Source organism: Scyliorhinus torazame, chromosome 8, assembly GCF_047496885.1.
Source record: "Scyliorhinus torazame isolate Kashiwa2021f chromosome 8, sScyTor2.1, whole genome shotgun sequence".
Lineage (NCBI taxonomy): Eukaryota > Metazoa > Chordata > Chondrichthyes > Carcharhiniformes > Scyliorhinidae > Scyliorhinus > Scyliorhinus torazame.
The window spans coordinates 168440175-168463347 of NC_092714.1; the positions used below are offsets into that span (position 1 = coordinate 168440175).

The following is a 23173-nucleotide window of genomic DNA, read 5'->3' on the forward strand; positions in this document are numbered from 1 at the left end:
AGAGAGAGACACATTCCTATAGAGACACGCACACAGATACACAGTTCCTATAGAGAGAGAGACACACATTCCTATAGAGACACATTCCTATAGAGAGAGACACGCACACAGATACAGTTCCTATAGAGAGAGACACACACACAGACACACAGTTCCTATAGAGAGACACACATTCCTATAGAGAGAGACACGCACACAGATACACAGTTCCTATAGAGACAGACACACACATTCATATAGAGACAAACACACACATTCCTATAGGGACATTAGGGACCTTCAAGCAGCTATTGGATAGGTACATGGATTACAGTAAAATGATATAGTGTAGATTTTTTTGTTCTTAAGGGCAGCATGGTAGCATTGTGGATAGCACAATTGCTTCACAGCTCCAGGGTCCCAGGTTCGATTCCGGCTTGGGTCACTGTCTGTGCGGAGTCTGCACATCCTCCCCGTGTCTGCGTGGGTTTCCTCCGGGTGCTCCGGTTTCCTCCCACAGTCCAAAGATGTGCAGGTTAGGTGGATTGGCCATGATAAATTGACCTTAGTGTCCAAAATTGCCCTTGGTGTTGGGTGGAGGTGTTGAGTTTGGGTAGGATGCTCTTTCCAAGAGCCGGTGCGGACTCAAAGGGCCGAATGGCCTCCTTCTGCACTGTAAATTCAATGATAATCTATAATTAATCTAGGACAAAGGTTCGGCACAACATCGTGGGCCGAAGGGCCTGTTCTGTGCTGTATTTTCTATGTTCTATAGAGAGAGAGACACACACATTCCTATAGAGAGAGACACATTCCTATAGAGAGAGACACGCACACAAATACACAGTTCCTATAGAGAGACACACACATTCCTATAGAGACACATTCCTATAGAGAGAGACACGCACACAGATACAGTTCCTATAGAGAGAGACACGCACACAGATACACAGTTCCTATAGAGAGAGAGACACACAAAGTTCCTATAGAGACAGACACACACATTCATATAGAGACAAACACACACATTCCTATAGAGAGAGACACACACACACACACATTCCTATAGACACGCACACAGATACACAATTCCTATAGAGAGAGACACACAGAGTTCCTAGAGTGAGAGACAGAGACAGACACAATGGGCTGAATTCTCCAGTGTTGGGATTCTTTGTTTTGCCGGCAGCCCGGGGGTTTCCCGACGGCATGGCGCTCCCCACAATGGAAAACCCCATTGACCAGCCAGCGAAAAGGAGAATCCCGATGGCGTGCCACACCAGAAATCTGGCATGGTGGGACGGAGAATCCCGCCCAATACTATGGAGACCGTGTGATGTAAAAGATTACCAGAGGAGACATTTCCTATGGAGAAACATGTGCAATGTTTCTGCTGAGTTGCAAAGGCAAACACTTGCTGTAGTGACACATGCAGTTTCAATAAAAAGTTTCTGATAGACAGAAAGAGACGCACGCGTGTTCCTTTAAAGTCATAACAGCACAGGAGGAGGCCACTTGGTCCATTCATGCCAATGCTCAGAGGAGCAGCCTGTCATTTCTATGGTATCATGGAACCCCATACTCCCCAGACCACCTTGATCCGCTGCAATTCGCATACCATTTCCCTGGCCCTACACTCATCCTTAGAGCATCTCGACAACAAGGACTTCTACATCAGACTCCAATTATTGACTACAGCTCTGCCTTCAACACCATAATTCCAGCCAAGCTCATATCAAAGCTCCAAGACCTAGGACTTGGCTCCCCACTCTGCAACTGGATCCTCGACTTTCTAACCCACAGACCACAATCAGTAAGAATAAACAACGCCTCCTCCACAATAGTCCTCAATACCAGGGCCCCGCAAGGCTGCATACGTAGCCCCCTACTCTACTCCCTATACACAGACGACTGTGTGGCAAAATGTGGTTCCAACTCCATCTACAAGTTTGCTGACGATACGACCATAGTGGGTCGGATTTCGAATAACGACGAGTCAGAATACAGGAGGGAGATAGAGAACCTAGTGGAGTGGTGCAACGACAACAATCTCTCCCTCAATGCCAGCAAAACTAAAGAGCTGGTCATTGACTTCAGAAAGCAAAGTACTGTACACACCCCTGTCAGCATCAACGGGGCCGAGGTGGAGATAGTTAGCAGCTTCAAATTCCATGGGGTGCACATCTCCAAAGATATGTCCTGGTCCACCCACGTCGACGCTACCACCAAGAAAGCACAACAGCGCCTATACTTCCTCAGCAAATGGAATTCGGCATGTCCACATTAACTCTTACCAACTTTTACAGATGCACCACAGAAAGCATCCTATCTTGCTGCATCACAGCCTGGATGGCAACTGCTCGGTCCAAGACCGCAAGAAACAATTGCTTCACAGCTCCAGGGTCCCAGGTTCGATTCCGGCTTGGGTCACTGTCTGTGCGGAGTCTGCACATCCTCCCCGTGTCTGCGTGGGTTTCCTCCCACAGTCCAAAGATGTGCAGGTTAGGTGGATTGGCCATGATAAATTGCCCTTAGTGTCCAAAATTGCCCTTAGTGTTGGGTGGAGGTGTTGACTATGGGTAGGGTGCTCTTTCCAAGAGCCGGTGCGGACTCAAAGGGCCGAATGGCCTCCTTCTGCACTGTAAATTCAATGATAATCTATGATTAATCTAGGACAAAGGTTCGGCACAACATCGTGGGCCGAAGGGCCTGTTCTGTGCTGTATTTTCTATGTTCTATATAGAGAGAGACACACATTCCTATAGAGAGAGACACATTCCTATAGCGAGAGACACGCACACAAATACACAGTTCCTATAGAGAGAGACATTGAGAGACACCGCCCAGTCCATCACACAAACCTGCCTCCCATCCATTGACTCCATCTACACCTCCTGCTGCTGGGGAAAGCGGTCAGCTTAATCAAAGACCCCCTCCCACCCGGCTTACTCACTCTTCCAACTTCTTCCATCGGGCAGGAGATACAGAAATCTGAGAACACGCACAGACTCAAAAACAGCTTCTTCCCCGCTGTTACCAGACTCCTAAACAACCCTCTTATGGACTGACCTCATTAACACTACACGCCTGAATGCTTCACCCGATGCCGGTGTTATGTAGTTACATTGTGTACCTTATATAAAAGCAAATTACTGCGGATGCTGGAATCTGAATTAAAAGAGAAAATGCTGGAAACTCTCAGCAGGTCTAGCAGCATCTGTAGGGAGAGAAAAGGGCTAACATTTCAAGTCCGCTGACTCTTTGTCAAAGCTAACAGAGAAAGTGGGAAATATTTATACTGTGGAATGAGAATGAAAGTTGAGTCATAGCCACAGAAACCCAGGGAAACCGGGTGCTAATAGCCACAGAAACCAAGGGGAAAGAGTGCTAATGGCAGTCCCCAGAGAGAACAAAAGGTGTGAAAGGCCAAACAGCAGAGAAACTGACGTCAGAGGGTAAACTGTGACAGATGTAGATGTGGGGGAGGGGAAGGGGGAAGCAAAGGGGAGAAAGGGTAAGGAAAGGTGGATAAGTTGGGTTGGGGGTTAAATATATATTAAGAAAGACAAGAAAGAAAGAAATGGTAAAAGACAGTTAAAATTGAAATGGGATGAAAACAAATGGGTCAAAGTGGGGAAGAGCTAATCATCTGAAGTTGTTGAATTCGATGTTGAGACCGGAAGGCTGTAGCGTGCCGAACCGGAAGATGAGATGTGGTTCCTCCAGTTTGCATTGAGATTACTACAGCTTTAACTATGGGATTAGCAGTCTTTCACTATGGTTGTTATTTACAGCTCAGAAGGAGGCCATTCCGCCCACTATGTCTGCACCGGCTTCCAAAACAGCAACCTAGCCAATCCCATTCCCCAGCCCTATCTCCGAATTCTATCTTGCATGATTTCTGTCCAAAACTTTGGCTATTTTATCATGAATGCTCTCGCCTAAAGTTTCAATCTTGAGCTCTTCCCAGCCTGAGAAACAGAGCTGTGGAAAACATTCAAAAGATTCCCAGCTCTTTCAAACAAGAAAGTCTCCATAGATTTAGCTAGAATGCCTCTTAAAATTGTCTGGCAAAGAAAGAGGAGAGAGTCTTCAAGCTCCTTCCCAGCTGGCTTCCATCACAGAACTGAGACAAAAGATGAAACTCCTCAGGAGACCCGCCTTCTTTTTGAAAGTTTCTGATTGATTCCACCATGCACAGGCAACAATAAGTAAAGGCCAAGAACTCTACATTCACCAATTGGCTGCTTGCCAAGTCTATCAAATCGACATCACAGGTTCTGCCACAGAACCTATAGGGGACATCTTGGCTTGGTCCATCAGGATAGGGGTGTTCCAGTGAAAAGCGACACAATGGCACAGTGGTTAGCACTGCTGCCTCACAGTGCCAGGGACCCGGGTTCAATTCCAGCCATGGGTGACTGTGTGTAGTTTGTACATTCGCCCCGTGACTGCGTGGGTTACCTCTGGGTGCTCTAGTTTCCTCCCACAGTTCAAAGATTGCAGGTTAGGTGGATTGGCCATGCTAAATTGCCCCTTAGTGTCCAAAAATGTGCAGGGTAGGTGGGAATACAGAGATAGGGCAGGAGTGTGGGCCTAGGGTGCTCTTTCAGAGCGTGGTGCAAACTCAATGGGCTGAATGGCCTCCTTCTGTACTGTAGAAATTCTAAATCCAGCCAGAGTTTCTGCATTGTTCTGACAGGATTCAGGTCTTTTATTTAAAGCAGTGTCATAAATCTCTCTTCTTCAAAACAGAGTATCCAAACATCTCTGTACAGCAGGTATTTCTGAATGCTAAATCTATGTGAAATGGATTAAGAGCAGAGATGGTTTTGTTGTTTGAAAGGAAATAAAGATAGCAGTTAAGGATTATTGCGTCACTGTATTGATTAGCATTATTTAAGGGGTAATATAAACTATTTTCTTGTGTGATGTTAAAGATATTTGAATACTATGTTCGGAATAATGTTTGTTTTAATCTACCACATCCCTATTTTGCGTGAAACACTCCTGGATCGAAGTATCCTTTCCTCACAGTCGTACTGGGTTTCTGTCCAGTATCCTAGCCAATGTTGGGGTCTGGTTCAGGGTCATAATAAGGATTATTACATCATTGTATTGATAAGCATTGTTTAACTGGTTATTGAAAGTTATTTGTCATTATGATGTTAAAGTTTTTTAAAAAAACATTTTATTAAGACATTTGCAATTTTTAAACAGCAATTTCAATAGGAAACATAACACAGTGAATAGCAACCCCCAAACCAACAACCTAACAACCATATCCAGCCATCATGGCTTACACACACAGTTCCCCAGTCCCCCTCCTCCACTCGCAGGTCCCTCCAAAGCTATCCCCCCCTACCCACCCCCACCCCCCCCTCCCCCCCCCCCTTATCGTATCTGCTGACAGCTTAATTTTCTCCAAAGAAATTGATAAACGGTTGCTACCTCCAGGCGACCCTAACATTGATCCCCTCAGGGCGAACTTGATCCTCTCAAGCCTGAGAAACCTGGCCATGTCACTAACCCATACCCCCGATTTCAGGGCCTCCAAGTCCCTCCACACTAATAAGATCAGTCTCCAGGCTACCAAGGAGGCAAAGGCCAAAACGTCAGCCTCTCGCCCCCTAGACTCCCGAATCGTCCGACACCCCAAATATCGCCACCTCTGGTCTCAGTGCCACCCTTGTCTTTAATACCGTGGACATGACATCGGCAAATCCTTGCCAGAATCCTTTAAGCTTTGGACATGCCCAGAACATGTGGACATGATTTGCAGGCCCACCCGCTCACCGCCCACACCTGTCCGCCACCCCTTCAAAGAAACTGCTCATACGAACCACAGTCATATGTGCCCGGTGGGCCACCTTAAATTGTATCAGGCTGAGCCTGGCAGACGACGAAGACGCATTGACTCTACTCAGGGAATCCTCCCATAAACCCGCCTCCAGTTCCTTGCCCAACTCTTCCTCCCATTTACGCTTTACCTCCCCTATCTGGGTTCCCTCCCACTCCATGAGCTCCTTATAAATTTCCGAGACCCTGCCCTCCCCTACTCCCGTTTTCAAAACTACCTTGTTCTGTAGCTCCTGGGGCGGTAGAAGCGGAAAGGTCAAAACCTGCCTCTGTGCAAAGTCCTTCATCTGCAAATGACGGAACCCATTCCCATCTGACAGCTCAAACTCCTCCTCCAAGTCCTCTAAGCAACGGAAAGCTGTCGTCAATGAACAGGTCCCCTATCCGTTCAATCCCTGCTCACCGCCACCACCGAAACCCATCTAGCCTCCCCAGCACAAACCGGTAGTTACCACAAATTGAAGTCCATACCAACGCTCCCTCCACTCCCATAACGCTTCTGCCACTGTCCCCACACCCTCAAAACCGCCAGGCTTTTGAAGTACCGAGACGGCAGGGATGGCAGAGGTTCCATTACCAGTGCCCCTAAATTAGTACCCTTACATGATGCCGCCTCCACCCGCTCCCATACCAACCCCTCCCCCACTACTGACTCTCTGATCATTGCTATATTCGCCGCCCAATAGTAGTTCCTGAAATTCGGTAGGGCCAGCACTGCCCCTCGGCCCCTCCCCAGCAGCACCTTCTTTACCCGTGGGGGTTTTACCCACCCACACAAACCTAGAGATCACCGCATTGACCCTTTTAAAAAAGGCTTTTGGAATAAAAATAGGGAGACACTGTAATATAAATAAGAATCTCGGGAGTACCGTCATCTTTATGATCTGTACCATCCCCGCCAGTGACAACGGCAGCATATCCCACTTCGAAGGTCCTCCTTCACCTGCTCCACTAACCAAAATAAATTTTATTTTTGTAGCTGCTCCCATCCCCGCGCCACCTGGATTCCCAGATACCGAAAACTCCCACCCACTATCTTGAATGCACCCCCCCAATCTCCTCTCCTGCCCCCTCGCCTGGATCGCAAAGACCTCACTCTTACCCATATCCAATTTATACCCCGAAAACCGGCCAAATTCCCCTAGGATCCTCATAATTTCGCTCATCCCCCAACAGGTCACAGGGTTATCCATTGGGACGATCATCTTATTCACAATGGGCATGGACTGCAGTCTGCCTCCTCAGGGATTAATTCTATAGCATCAGCCCTCCCTTTCCCAAGTCTCTTCAGAAATCCATTCTTCTCCTCCCTGCTGCACAACACTGCCTGATTGAAGAATTTTGCCATAAAATATGGTAATCATTCTATCAACCCTTCACCTCACGCACTCTTCCAACTTTCTGCATCATTTAGTTTTCACATTGCTCCAAAAATATTTGATCATCATTTACAATCATACAAAGCATCACATTAGTTTGTAATTTCCCAACTTCTCAGTGTCACACCCCCTCCCACAATAAGACAAGCTTGAAATGATCAGATTTCTTCTCACCTGTAGTCATCACTGGCTGCCAGTTCTCGAATGTCATCTTCTATTAGCAGGTAAGCCTTAAACATAAATACATTACAGTCAGAGCAGCAACTTTCACTGGACTTCACCACCATCATTTACACTTCATGCAAAAGAATTCCTGCTTTGTTTGTGCATGAGTCAATCTGTTCCTCAGAAATTCAGCCTGCAGACCGTGTTTCCTCTCCAAAGAACTAAGGAGATGGACGAGTGAGAGGATAATTCAGCAGTGAAAGTGTCAAGTGTCCAAGGAAGCTAATTATGCACTGCTCGCAGGCATAAAATAATCTATAAAATGATTCAAGATTGTTGGAGAATAAATTGGAGATTAAGTCAGTTCATCTCAGTCATGAAGACCAGCAAACAGTTATTGAAGTAGCCAATTAAAATGCAAGTTCGAGTTAAACCTGAAGCTAGGTCTACAAGATTATGAGGGGCATGGAGAGAGTGAATCGGCAGGCGCTCTTTCCCAGGGTGGAGGGATCAGTCACCAGGTTTAAGGTCCGTGGGGCAAAGTTTAGAGGAGGTGAGCGAGGCAGGTTTTTTTACACAGAGGGTGGAGAGTGCCTGGAACACGCTGCCAGGGAAGGTTGTGGAAGCAGATACATTAACGTTCAAAAGGCATCTCGACAAATGCATGGATAGGATGGGTAGAGAGGGATATGGCACTAGGAAGTGCTGAGAGTTTTGGCAAAGTTTGGTATCATGACCAGTACTGGTTTGGAGGGCTGAAGGGCCTGTCCCTGTGCTGTATTGTTCGTTGTTCTATCATTTGTCAGTAAAATTCACAAACTGTTAGAACTGGTAGACATTGGACCAAATATACAATCCATGCATAAATTCTAGGGCTGTCTGCAGGAAAGTAAATAGCCTTACATAGAAACCAACTGACTAGGCAGCTATGATTTGATCATTGTGCATTGGCAGATCTTGGTGTAGACACTGAATCATGTGGTAAGTCTGCTGCAAGTGTTAAATCCGAGAAGAAAATGTGAGGAGGAAGGAGCAAATCCTCGGGATTAATGCCTCAAGGTATAAAAACTTGTTAAATCCTCAGTAGGTTTACTTATTTATTTTGAAAAAGGCTAGAACTGTCCGATGGCTTCTTCTTTTCCTGTATATTTTTAGAAAATCTCCCAGGAACCGCAAGGTTTTTTGGAAAATCTGGTCAATACCTTATGGGCGCGATCTACTGGCCGCGTTGTGCTCGAGCGTGAGCATACTGCCGCCGGTAGATCCCAGGAGAGACCTCCCACGGGCTTTCCGGCAGCCTTTACATCTCAAGGGATCTCCAGCGAGGCGCAGAATCAGAATCCTGACAAAAAGGGGGCGGGACCAAACAGCTTTTTAATCTACTTAGGCAAGCTTACCCAGGATGTACCGGACTCCCAGGATCTACTGGCCTCCGCAGCAATGCTACAGCCAGGCGCCATTCAGTACTGGTCCACACAAACATAGACCACATGGAAGGGGTAGGGGGGGGATCTCCCGGGCCACCGGAGGCCCCTGGGTGGCCCGGGATAGTGCAGGGTGGCCCCCTGGCCCTTTCCCTGGAACGGGGTCACCTTGGACTGCCCAGCTGGCATTTTGGCACTGCCACCCTGGCACTGCCAAGATGCCCTGGCGGCACTGCCAAGCTGGCAGGAGCACAGCCAGGGGGCCATGTCCATGAAAGGAGGGTGGAGGGGTACGAAGCGAGGGCGGGAGCAGGGCATGTACGTGGGGGCCTCTGGGAGATTGAGGGTGGTGACGGATGGGGGTCTTGGAAGGGGGGATGGGAAGGTGGTCCTGAAGAGGGGTGGGCGCCCAGGGACACCATAGCATGGTGTCCTCACTTGGAGATCGGGATACCTTTCAAAATGGAGGCCCGATCTTGGAGTTAAGGTGGCCAGTGCTGAAAAAAATTCTAAGTGTGGGCTAAACCGAAGATAAACTCTCCCGGCACAAAAAAGTAACTAAGTGTCATCTGATAGCGGTGCGGAACTTGCCGGCAGAGCCGCCAGGAAACTCCCTGAAAAATCCACACAAATGAATTTAGAAATGTTTCCATTAAATTCCACCCCCTAACTATTCCTAACACAACCCCTAACTCAGGGGCTGGTTTAGCACAGTGGGCTAAATAGCTGGCTTGTGTGAGAAGTGACCATTTTGTGTTGTTCACAATTAAGATGTCAACAATAAGGCCTGATGGGAAAATTAACATGTCAAGTTCTGTGTAAGCTACAGTGAGCGAGTTGTTGTAACTATGTACAGGACTGACCTTCGGGGAAGACAAAATGAACATAACAAGTCCAAATAAGGAATCACTGATAAGGGAACTGCCCTTTCTGCAGTTTGTGGGATGTGTTTTCTCACGGATTGTATTCTCACGGATTGTATATAACAAAGTGATGCTGTGTGAATTCTTTGTGTCTGCTGTTGCTTACCGGCGGCACCCGTTCTTGCAAGATCGATAGAAATAAATACTTCTTCAGAATTTGACTAAGTGTAAATTATTATCAAGTGAGCGGTGTTTCTCACACTTGTAATACTAGGGGCTTTACACAGTAACTTCATTGAAGCCTACTTGTGACAATAAGCGATTATTATTATTTCCTCAACTCGTTCTTCGGTCTTTGATTTTCATTTGATTTCCTCTTGGAGAATTATTTTGAAACCCATGGGAAAAGACAGGATTGGAAACATAGCAACAAATTTTAGATTGATCTTGAATCATTGTTGCAGACTAGCTCTTTCACTTTTGGCCCATTTAATCTGCCAAATACAATAACCACCTGTTCTACCGCAAGTGTAGGAATGCAGAGTGCTGAATAAATTTGCCCAAATAGTTCATGTGTATCATTCAATTAATTAGACCATAGGACCATAAGACATAGGAGCGGAAGTAAGGCCATTCGGCCCATCGAGTCCACTCCACCATTCAATCATGGCTGATTTCAACTCCATTTACCTGCTCTCTCCTAAGGGCTCCATAGCCCTTAATTCCTCGAGAAATCAAGAATTTATCAACTTCTGTCTTAAAGACACTCAACGTATATTGAACTATTTTACTGCACTTGCCTCAGTCCCTGCAACTTTCAGAACTAATTAAAAGGTCAATAGAGGCCCCTGGTCAAGCCACAGCTCAGGTTTCTAAGCTATAATTGTGGCCTCACAGTTCATCTACACCAGCAAATGTAATAGTTTCACCCAAACTTTAGATGCTGATAAAACACTAATACCAATCTAAATATGGTATGAAGCCTGAAAAAACATTCTGCTTTTATTGTTGTGCAGTTGCAGTATTTTATGGTGCATTTCACAGAATTTACAGTGCAGAAGGAGGCCATTTGGCCCATCGAGTCTGCACCGGCTCTTGGAAAGAGCACCCTACCCAAGGTCAACACCTCCGCCCTATCCCCATAACCCAGTAACCCCACCCAACACTAAGGGCAATTTTGGACACTAAGGGCAATTTATTATGGCCAATCCACCGGACCTGCACATCTTTGGACTGTGGGAGGAAACCGGAGCACCAGGAGGAAACCCACGCACACACGGGGAGGATGTGCAGACTCCGCACAGTCAGTGACCCAAGCCGGAATCGAACCTGGAACCCTGGAGCTGTGAAGCAATTGTGCTATCCACAATGCTACCTTGCTGCCCAATGTGTTATTTAACTTGTAATCAAATCTTAACCAAGTTGATTGTCCTTTGTACATGGGTTTAATGGAAGTTTTTTTTTCTATCTTATAAAGGTGGCAGGGAGGACGTTGTGACCATCTTGTGTCTTGGCCAGTGAGCAATAAACCATGATTAGGGTGGTGACCCAATACGTTCAAGCACAAGGCCTGTAGGCTTTCAGTTCACACAAGGCTCCATTTTTTTTAATGACACTGCTCTTCGGCATGAACACAAGGTAAAAAAAAGAGCTCCCAAGGCCTCCTAATCGCTGGGCTTCTCGCAGAGCGAGCAACCAAAAAGGAGCCTCTTATTGTGAGGGAACAAGAAGTCCTAACCCCTAGTCAGCAGAGTCACCAGCTTCCGAGCAACCTCTGTACAGCAGTGCTAGGAGAAGCAGCTACTTGGCTCGGCTGTGGCACTTGGAAAAGTGAAAAATAATACAAAGAGGGAGGAAGCTGTTGGTGCAGTCAACTACACACAAATATATACAAAGGCACCAGTCAGTCATGGACACACTCTTTCTTGCATGTAGGCTGCGGAAGAAGGAAGAAGGATGAAAGTACAGCAAATTTCGGGAACCTTGGATAACGAGAGATAATGTAGGCCTCGTCAAAAAGAAAAAGGAGGCATTTGTCAGGTCTAGAAGGCTGGGAACAGACAAAGCCTGTGTGGAATATAAGGAAAGTAGGAAGGAACTTAAGCAAGGAGTCAGGAGGGCTAGAAGGGGTCACGAAACGTCATTGGCAAATAGGGTTAAGGAAAGGCTTTTTACATGTACATAAAAAGCAAGAGGGTAGCCAGGGAAAGGGTTGGCCCACTGAAGGACAGGCAATGGAATCTATGTGTGGAGCCAGAGGAAGTGGGCGAGGTACTAAATGAATACTTTGCATCACTTTTCACCAAAGAGAAGAAATTGGTGGATGTTGAGTCTGGAGAAGGGTGTGTAGATAGCCTGGGTCACATTGAGATCCAAAAAGAAGAGGTGTTGGGCGTCTTGAAAAATATTAAGGTGGATAAGTCCCTGGGTCTGATGGGATCTACCCCAGAATACTGAAGGAGGCAAGAGAGGAAATTGCTGAGGCCTTGACAGAAATCTTTGGATCCTCACTGTCTTCAGGTGATGTCCCTGAGGACTGGAGAATAGCCAATGTTGTTCCTCTGTTTAAGAAGGGTAGCAAGGATAATCAAAGAACAAAGAAATGTACAGCACAGGAACAGGCCCTTCGGCCCTCAAAGCCAGTGCCGACCATGCTGCCCGACTAAACTACAATCTTCTACACTTCCTGGGTCCATATCCCTCTATTCCCATCCTATTCAAGTATTTGTCAAGATGCCCCTTAAATGGCACTATCGTCCCTGCTTCCACCGCCTCCTCCGGTAGCGAGATCCAGGCACCCATAACCATCTGTGTAAAAAACTTGCCTCGTACATCTACTCTAAACCTTGCCCCTCTCACCTTAAACCTATGCCCCCTAGTAATTGACTCCTCTACCCGGGGAAAAGCCTCTGACTATCTACTATGTCTATGCCCCTCATAATTTTGTAGACCTCTATCAGGTCATCCTCAACCTCCGTCGTTCCAGTGAGAACAAACCGAGTTTATTCAACCGCTCCTCATAGCTAATGCCCTCCATACTAGGCAACATCCTGGTAAATCTCTTCTGCACCCTCTCTAAAGCCTCCACATCCTTCTGGTAGTGTGGCAACCAGAATTGAACACTATACTCCAAGTGTGGCCTAACTAAGGTTCTATACAGCTGCAACATGACTTGCCAATTCTTATACTCAATGCCCCTGCCAACGAAGGCAAGCATGCCATATGCCTTCTTGACTACCTTCTCCACCTGCGCTGCCCCTTTCAGTGACCTGTGGACCTGTACTCCTAGATCTCTCTGACTTTCAATACTCTTGAGGGTTCTAGCAGTCACTGTATATTCCCTACCTGCATTAGACCTTCCAAAATACATTACCTCACATTTGTCCGGATTAAACTCCATCTGCCATCTCTCCGCCCAAGTCTCCAAACAATCTAAATCCTGCTGTATCCTCTGACAGTCCTCATCGCTATCCGCAATTCCACTAACCATTGTGTCGTCTGCAAACTTACTAATCAGACCAGTTACATTTTCCTCCAAATCATTTATATATACTACAAACAGCAAAGGTCCCAGCACTGATCCCTGCGGAACACCACTGGTCACAGCCCTCCAATTAGAAAAGCATCCTTCCATTGCTACTCTCTGCCTTCTAAGACCTAGCCAGTTCTGTATCCACCTTGCCAGCTCACCCCTGATCACGTGTGACTTCACCTTTTGTACTAGTCTACCATGAGGGACCTTGTCAAAGGCCTTACTGAAGTCCAAATAGACAACATCCACTGCCCTACCTGCATCAATCATCTTTGTGACCTCCTCGAAAAACTCTATCAAGTTAGTGAGACACGACCTCCCCTTCACAAAAGGGTGCCTCTCACTAATCCGTCCATTTGCTTCCAAATGGGAGTAGATCCTGTTTCGAAGAATTCTCTCCAGTAATTTCCCTGCCACTGAAGTAAGGCTCACCGGCCTGTAGTTCCCTGGATTATCCTTGCTACCCTTCTTAAACAGAGGAACAACACTGGCTATTCTCCAGTCCTCCGGGACATTACCTGAAGACAGTGAGAATCCAAAGATTTCTGTCAAGGCCTCAGAAATGTCCTCTCCAGCCACCTTCAGTATTTTGGGGTAGATCCCATCAGGCCCTGGGGACTTATCTACCTTAATATTTTTAAGACGCCCAAGACCTCGTCTTTTTGGATCTCAATGTGACCCAGGCTATCTACACACCCTTCTCCAGACTCAACATCTACCAATTCCTTCTCTTTGGTGAATACTGATGCAAAGTATTCATTTAGTACCTTGCCCATTTCCTCTGGCTCCACACATAGATTCCCTTGCCTATCCCTTCAGTGGGCCAACCCTTTCCCTGGCTACCCTCTTGCTTTTTATGTACGTGTAAAAAGCCTTGGGATTTTCCTTAACCCTATTTGCCAATGACTTTTCGTGACCCCTTCTAGCCCTCCTGACTCCTTGCTTAAGTTCCTTCCTACTTTCCTTATATTCCACACAGGCTTCGTCTGTTCCCAGCCTTTTAGCCCTGACAAATGCCTCCTTTTTCTTTTTGACGAGGCCTACAATATCTCTCGTTATCCAAGGTTCCCTAAAATTGCCGTATTTATCCTTCTTCCTCACAGGAACATGAGTCCTGAATTCCTTTCAACTGACACTTGAAAGCCTCCCATGTCAGATGTTGATTTGCCCTCAAACATCCGTCCCCAATCTAGGTTCTTCAGTTCCCGCCTAATATTGTTATAATTAGCCTCTCCCCAATTTAGCACATTCACCCCAGGACCACTCTTATCCTTGTCCACCAGCACTTTAAAACTTACTGAATTGTTGTCACTGTTCCCGAAATGCTCCCCTACAGAAACTTCTACCACCTGGCCGGGCTCATTCCCCAATACCAGGTCCAGTACCGCCCCTTCCCTAGTTGGAATGTCGACATATTGTTTTAAGAAGCCCTCCTGGATGCTCCTTACAAACTCTGCCCCGTCTAAGCCCCTGGCACTAAGTGAGTCCCAGTCAATATTGGGGAAGTTGAAGTCTCCCATCACCACTACCCTGTAGTTTTTACTCTTTTCCAAAATCTGTCTACCTATCTGCTCCTCTATCTCCCGCTGGCTGTTGGGAGGCCTGTAGTAAACCCCCAACATTGTGACTGCACCCTTCTTATTCCTGATCTCTACCCATATAGTACGAAGTCTTACAACACCAGGTTAAAGTCCAACAGGTTTGTTTCGATGTCACTAGCTTTCGGAGCGCTGCTCCTTCCTCAGGTGAATGAAGAGGTCTCATATAGCCTCACTGCCCTCTGAGGTGTCCTCCCTTAGTACAGTTGTGATATCCTCCCTAACCAGTAGCGCAACTCCGCCACCCCTTTTACTTCCCCCTCTATCCCGCCTGAAACATCTAAATCCTGGAACGTTTCGCTGCCAATCCTGCCCTTCCCTCAACCAGGTCTCTGTAATGGCAACAACATCATAGTTCCAAGTATTAATCCAAGCTTTAAATTCATCTGCCTTACCCGTAATACTTCTTGCATTAAAACATATGAACTTCAGGCCACCAGACCCGCTGTGTTCAGCAACTTCTCCCTGTCTGCTCTGCCTCAGAGCCACACTGTCCCTATTCCCGAGTTCTCCCTCAATGCTCTCACCTTCTGACCTATTGCTACCGTGCCCACCCCCCTGCCATCCTAGTTTAAATCCTCCCGTGTGACACTAGCGAACCTCACGGCCAGGATATTTATGCCTCTCCAGTTTAGATGCAACCCGTCCTTCTTATATAGGTCACACCTGCCCCGGAAGAGCTCCCAGTGGTCCAGATAACGGAAACCCTCCCCCCTACACCAGCTGTTTAGCCACGTGTTTAGCTGCTCTATCTTCCTATTTCTCGCCTCACTGGCACGTGGCACAGGGAGTAATCCCGAGATTACAACCCTCGAGGTCCTGTCTTTTAACTTTCTGCCTAGCTCCCTGAACTCCTGCTGCAGGACCTCATGCCCCTTCCTGCCTATGTCGTTAGTACCAATATGTACAACGACCTCTGCCTGTTTGCCCTCCCCCTTCAGGATGCCCTCTACCCGTTCGGAGACATCCTGGACCCTGGCACCAGGGAGGCAACATACCATCCTGGAGTCTCTTTCACGTCCACAGAAGCACCTATCTGTGCCCCTGACTATAGAGTCCCCTATTACTATTGCTCTTCTGCGCTTTGACCCTCCCTTCTGAACATCAGAGCCAGCCGTGGTGCCACTGCTCTGGCTGCTTCTGTTTTCCCCTGATAGGCTATCTCCCCCGACAGTATCCAAAGGGGTATACCTGTTCGAGAGGGGGACAACCACAGGGGATTCCTGCACTGACTGCCTGCCCTTTCTGGTGGTCACCCATTTCTCTGCCTGCACCTTGGGTGTGACCACATTTATATAACTGCTATCTATGACGCTTTCTAACCACCTGCATGCTCCTAAGTGCATCCAATGGCCGTTCCAAACGAACCATGCGGTCTGTGAGGAGCACCAGTTGGGTGCACTTTCTGCAGATGAAGCCATCACTGGAAGCCTCCCGGACCTGCCACATCTCACAGTCAGAGCACTGCACCCCTCTAACTGACATTGCGTCAATTAATTAGTAAATTAAAGTTAAAAGTTAAAAAATCTTTTTTAAAGTTACTGTTAACTATCTGTTTCCTAGCACTAGATTTCTACTATAAATGTGAAAGCCAAATATAGTACTCTCCGATCTCTGGCTTAGATACCCCTCTAAATTATAATTAAGTAATTATGTTTAATTAGTTACCAATGCTTAATTTTTAAATTTAGTGTAGATTTCCAACCAGCCACTCAGGTCACAGCTTTTCTGTGATGTCACTTCAGTTTCCCCCCCCCCACACACACACACAATTTGAAAAGGTAATAAAAGTAAAAATGAGTAAAAATCACTTACTTACCTTCTGAGGGTCTTAGATGTTCTCAGGTTCTGTCCCTGACAGAGACTGCTCCTCCTCCTCCAAACGGCTCCCGAAACTAGGCCGCGATCTTTTTAAATCTCCGCTCCGACTCGCAGCTCCCGCGCTTTTTAAATCTCCGCTCTGACTCGCAGCTCCTGCGCTTTTTAAATCTCCGCTCCGACCTGCAGCACCCGCGCTTTTTAAATCTCCGCTCCGACTCGCAGCTCCCGCGCTTTTTAAATCTCTGCTCCGACTCGCAGCTCCTGCGCTTTTTAAATCTCAGCCAAATCCAGGGAACTACAGGCCGATGAGCCTTATGTCGGTGGTAGGGAAATTACTGGAGAGACTTCTTTGAGACAGGATCTACTCCCATTTGGAAGCAAATGGACGTATTAGCGAGAGGCAGCACGGTTTTGTGAAGGGGAGGTCGTGTCTCACTAACTTGATAGTTTTTCGAAGAGGTCACAAAGATGATTGGTGCATGTAGGGCAGTGGATGTGGTCTATATGGACTTCGGTAAGGCCTTTGACAAGGTCCCTCATGGCAGACTGGTACAAAAGGTGAAGTCACACGGAATCAGGGGTGAGCTGGCAAGATGGATACAGAACTGGCTAGGTCATAGAAGACAGAGAGTAGCAATGGAAGGGTGCTTTTCTGATTGGAGGGTTGTGACTAGTGGTGTTCCGCAGGGATCAGTGCTAGGACCTTTGCTGTTTGTAGTATATATAAATGATTTGGAGGAAAATGTAACTGGTCTGATTAGTAAGTTTGCAGACGACACAAAGGTTGGTGGAATTGCGGATAGTGATGAGGACTGTCAGAGGATACAGCAGGAGTTAGATCGTTTGGAGGCTTGTGCGGAGAGATGGCAGATGGAGTTTAATCCGGACAAATGTGAGGTAATGCATTTTGGAAGGTCTAATGCAGGTAGGGAATATACAGTGAATGGTAGAACCCTCAAGAGTATTGACAGTCAGAGAGATCTAGGTGTACAGGTCCACAGGTCACTGAAAGGGGCACCACAGGTGGAGAAGGTAGTCAAGAAGGCATACGGCATGCTTGCCTTCATTGGCCGGGGCATTGAGTACAAGAATTGGCAAGTCATGTTGCAGCTGTATAGAACCTTAGTTAGGCCACACTTGGAGTACAGTGTTCAATTCTGATCGCCACACTACCAGAAGGATGTGGAGGATTTAGAGAGGGTGCAGAAGAGATTTACCAGGATGTTGCCTGGTATGGAGGGCATTAGCTATGAGGAGCGGTTGAATAAACTCGGTTGTTCTCACTGGAACGACGGAGGTTGAGGGGCGACCTGATAGAGGTCTACAACGTTATGGAGGGCATAGACAGAGTGGATAGTCAGAGGCTTTTTTCCCAGGGTAGAGGGGTCAATTACTAGGGGGCATAGGTTTAAGGTTAGATGGGCAAGGTTTAGAGTAGATGTACGAGGCAAGTTTTTTTACACAGAGGGTAGTGGGTGCCTGGAACTCGCTACCGGAGGAGGTGGTGGAAGCAGGGACGATAGTGCCATTTAAGGGGCATCTTGACAAATACATGAATAGGATGGGAATAGAGGGATATGGACCCGGGAAGTGTAGAAGATTTTAGTTTAGACGGGCAGCATGGTCGGCACAGGCTTGGAGGGCCGTAGGGCCTGTTCCTATGCTGTACTTTGCTTTGTTCTTTGACCACCACAGAGACATAGATAGTCAAATACAGGCACATCAACATGGGCAGTACGGTCACACAGTTGCTTCACAGCTCCAGGGTCCTAGGTTCGATACCCAGCTTGGGTCACTGTCTGTGCAGTCTGCACGTTCTCGCCGTGTCTGCATGGGTTTCCTCCGGGTGCTCCGATTTCCTCCCACGCTCCAAAGATGTGCAGGTTAGGTGGATTGGCCATGACCCTTAGTATCCAAAAAAGATTAGCTGGGATTCCTGGGTTATGGGATAAGGTAGAGGTGTGGGGCACTGTTTCCAAGGGCCGGTGCAGACTCGGTGTGGTGAATGGCATCCTTCTGCACTGTAAATTCTATGATTCTATGACATCCTGAGGTATTCACAAGCACAGGTGGCTTCTACACACATGCACACACAACCTGCATTCAGACAACCAAAGACTGACATTCCATGCAGACACATATAGACATATCAAAACACTAACAGGCAAATATTGGAAATTTTGCTCGAGGTGAAGTTGAGCCTGGTAATAATGGAGCTGCTTTGAACATCAATACTCACCATCTTGCCCCCTGTGGCTGGCATGTGATGCTTATCACCAAGCCAGTGCTTGTCCTGCGAGTCAGCAGAGTACTGAAAAACAGGCGCATTACAGGTCAGAGCATGCACAGCTTAAATACTAGTACAAATCACTCACATATCACCACAGGGTAAAACACAGCACTGACTCACACGGAACATACCCAGGGTGAAACACAGCACTGACTCACACTGAACATTCACAGGGTAAAACATAGCACTGACTCACACTGAACATACACAGGGTAAAACACAGCACTGACTCACACTGAACATACACAGGGTAAAACACAGTACTGACTCACACGGAACATACACATGATAAAACAGGTTATCTGTCTACTAACATAAGAACATAAGAACTAGGAGCAGGAGTAGGCCATCTGGCCCCTCGAGCCTGCTCCACCATTCAATGAGATCATGGCTGATCTTTTGTGGACTCAGCTCCACTTTCCGGCCCGAACACCATAACCCTTAATCCCTTTATTCTTCAAAAAACTATCTATCTTTATCTTAAAAACATTTAATGAAGGAGCCTCTACTGCTTCGCTGGGCAAGGAATTCCATAGATTCACAACCCTTTGGGTGAAGAAGTTCCTCCTTAAACTCAGTCCTAAATCTACTTCCCCTTATTTTGAGGCTATGCCCCCTAGTTCTGCTTTCACCTGCCAGTGGAAACAACCTGCCCGCATCTATCCTATCTGTTCCCTTCATAATCTTATATGTTTCTATAAGATCCCCCCTCATCCTTCTGAATTCCAACGAGTACAGTCCCAGTCTACTCAACCTCTCCTCGTAATCCAACCCCTTCAGCTCTGGAATTAACCTAGTGAATCTCCTCTGCACACCCTCCAGTGCCAGTACGTCCTTTCTCAAGTAAGGAGACCAAAACTGAACACAATACTCCAGGTGTGGCCTCACTAACACCTTATACAATTGCAGCAGAATCTCCTTAGTCTTAAACTCCATCCCTCTAGCAATGAAGGACAAAATTCCATTTGCCTTCTTAATCACCTGTTGCACCTGTAAACCAACTTTTTGCGACTCATGCACTAGCACACCCAGGTCTCTCTGCACAGCAGCATGTTTTAATATTTTATCATTTAAATAATAATCCCTTTTGCTGTTATTCATACCAAAATGGATAACCTCACATTTGTCAACATTGTATTCCATCTGCCAGACCCTAGCCCATTCACTTAACCTATCCAAATCCCTCTGCAGACTTCCAGTATCCTCTGCACTTTTTGCTTTACCACTTATCTTAGTGTCGTCTGCAAACTTGGACACATTGCCCTTGGTCCCCAACTCTAAATCATCTATGTAAATTGTGAACAGTTGTGGGCCCAACACTGATCCCTGAGGGACACCACTAGCTCCTGATTGCCAACCAGAGAAACACCCATTAATCCCCACTCTTTGCTTTCTATTAATTAACCAATCCTCTATCCATGCTACTACTTTCCCCTTAATGCCATGCATCTTTATCTGATGCAGCAACCTTTTGTGTGGCACCTTGTCAAAGGCTTTCTGGAAATCCAGATATACCACATCCATTGGCTCCCCGTTATCTACCGCACTGTTAATGTCCTCAAAAAATTCCACTAAATTAGTTAGGCACGACCTGCCCTTTATGAACCCATGCTGCGTCTGCCCAATGGGACAATTTCCATCCAGATGCCTCGCTATTTCTTCCTTGATGATAGATTCCAGCATCTTCCCTACTACCGAAGTTAAGCTCACTGGCCTATAATTACCCGCTTTCTGCCTACCTCCTTTTTTAAGCAGTGGTGTCACGTTTGCTCATTTCCAATCCGCCGGGACCACCCCAGAGTCCAGTGAATTTTGGTAAATTATCACTAGTGAATTTGCAATTTCCCTAGCCATCTCTTTTAGCACTCTGGGATGCATTCCATCAGGTCGAGGAGACTTGTCTACCTTTAGCCCCATTAGCTTGGCCATCACTACCTCCTTGGTGATAACAATCCTCTCAAGGTCCTCACCTGTCATAGCCTCATTTCCATCAGTCACTGGCATGTTATTTGTGTCTTCCACTGTGAAGACCCACCCAAAAAACCTGTTCAGTTCCTCAGCCATTTCCTCATCTCCCATTATTAAAGCTCCCTTCTCATCCTCTAAAGGACCAATATTTACCTTAGCCACTCTTTTTTTGTTTTATATATTTGTAGAAACTTTTACTATCTGTTTACTCTCATAATCTATCTTACTCTTCTTTATAGCTTTTTTAGTAGCTTTCTGTTGCCCCCTAAAGATTTCCCAGTCCTCTAGTCTCCCACTAATCTTTGCTACTTTGTATGTTTTTTCCTTCAATTTGATACTCTCCCTTATTTCCTTAGATATCCACGGTCGATTTTCCCTCTTTTTACCGTCCTTTCTTTTTGTTGGTATAAACCTTTGCTGAGCACTGTGAAAAATCACTTGGAAGGTTCTCCACTGGTCCTCAACTGTTTCACCATAAAGTCTTTGCTCCCAGTCTACCTTAGCTAGTTCTTCTCTCATCCCATTGTAATCTCCTTTGTTTAAGCACAAAACACTAGTGCTTGATTTTACCTTCTCAACCTCCATTTGTATTTTAAATTCCACCATATTGTGATCGCTCCTTCCGAGAGGATCCCCAACTATGAGATCATTAATCAATCCTGTCCCATTACACAGGACCAGATCTAGGACCGCTTGTTCCCTCGAAGGTTCCATTACATGCTGTTCGAGGAAACTATCGCGGATACATTCTATAAACTCTTCCTCAAGGCTGCCTTGACCGACCTGGTTAAACCAATCGACATGTAGATTAAAATCCCCCATGATAACTGCTGTACCATTTCTACATGCATCAGTTATTTCTTTGTTTATTGCCTGCCCCACCATAATGTTACTATTTGGTGGCCTATAGACTACTCCTATCAGTGACTTTTTTGCCTTACTATTCCTGATTTCCACCCAAATGGATTCAACCTTATCCTCCATAGCACCGATGTCATCCCTGTAACATGAAGACAGTTACAAAGTATTCAGGAAACAATGAGGGACCAAGAGTCTAGAGAGGATGAAGAATTCATAAAAACAAAGTTTAAAAGGAAGTACTTGAGAAATTAAAGGGACTATCTCCCTTTGTCATCTTGGTCGCAACATATAATTGGGGCTCGTCATATTTAACCACATATAATTGGGAAAGGATGAAAGCATAAAAGGAAACAACCAGGTTTATGTTGGATACTTTTGATGCAAGTACGTTTTTGAAGCAGCCTGGGTTCAATTTTGATTCTTTAATGATATCACCCATTGCGCAATTGATGAGTGTGGCGGAGGAGTTACAAAAAGTTAGATCTAAGAAATCAGAGCTTCAAAAACTAGTGACCAAAAAGCTGAATATGGAAGTGAAAGAACCAGAGGAAGCTGGAGAAGTAGAAGGAGACTAATTTACAGGGGCATAATTTCAATCAGAACAGAAGATGAAGTTGGAACTAGAATTTTGGATGAAGGAAAAGGAAACAAAGCATTTCAAAAGGAGCAAGCAGAAAGGCAGGAGAGAGAAAGGGCAAGAGAAAAAGGGGAAAAAAGAATGACAGGAAAAGGAATACCAGCTTAGACTGCTGGAACTGAAGCAACTTGCTGGCCTTCACACTAGAGGAAATGTTAATGGGGAAGTCTGACTCTAACCCAAGACTCAGTGGGCAGGGGCTTCAATTTGTGTAAGCCCTGAGGAAGGGGATGTGGAGGCATTTTTCATTTCTTCTGAAAAGGTAGTAAGCAGATGGGATGGCAGAAAGACTGGACAACCATGAAGAAATGGCAAACAAGCATGCTAAGATCTTTTCAACCAGGGGATGATGTGTTCGTATAATACCTTTACAGGACGAATCGCTAATCGTGTGGTTATGTAGTCCATATAATGTAGTCAAAAGGATTGGTACAATTAATTATTTGACTAACACCTAGATTGCAGGAAAGAAAATTTGGCTATGTCATATCAATACATTGAAGCAATATGACCGTTGGGAGGGGGATAAGTATACGATGTCGGTCGTAAATAAGGACAGTGGAGGACAAAGGAGATAGTGAGGATGAGGCAGAGGGAAGACTAGGCAATTCTCACATTGAACCTCCGGCTATTTGATTAGCTAACACTGAGCTATCAAGAAGATTAGACACCATGCATTCCTATTTAAATGTAGAACAACAATCATTTAATTATTAAGTGCTCATTCTGAGATTAATATGTAAAACCCACATTTGGCTGCAAAGCTAGCTGGAAAAATCAGTTAAATATACATTGTG

General features: G+C 46.1%; 1 protein-coding gene across 2 annotated transcripts in view; it reads right to left on the reverse strand.

The window, feature by feature from the left end:
- The window catches only part of LOC140428239 (deoxynucleotidyltransferase terminal-interacting protein 1), a 113228-nt gene that overhangs the window by 34840 nt on the left and 55215 nt on the right, over window positions 1-23173 (reverse strand). For both annotated transcript variants that reach the window (XR_011948738.1, XM_072514489.1), the window contains exons 10-11: window positions 18860-18931; window positions 7392-7447 (exon numbers count right to left, since the gene is read on the reverse strand). Coding sequence is in view for 1 of the 2 variants with exons in the window: in XM_072514489.1 (XP_072370590.1) it covers window positions 7392-7447; window positions 18860-18931 (128 nt within the window). In the remaining variant the exon portion in view is untranslated. The remainder of the gene's footprint in view (window positions 1-7391; window positions 7448-18859; window positions 18932-23173) is intronic.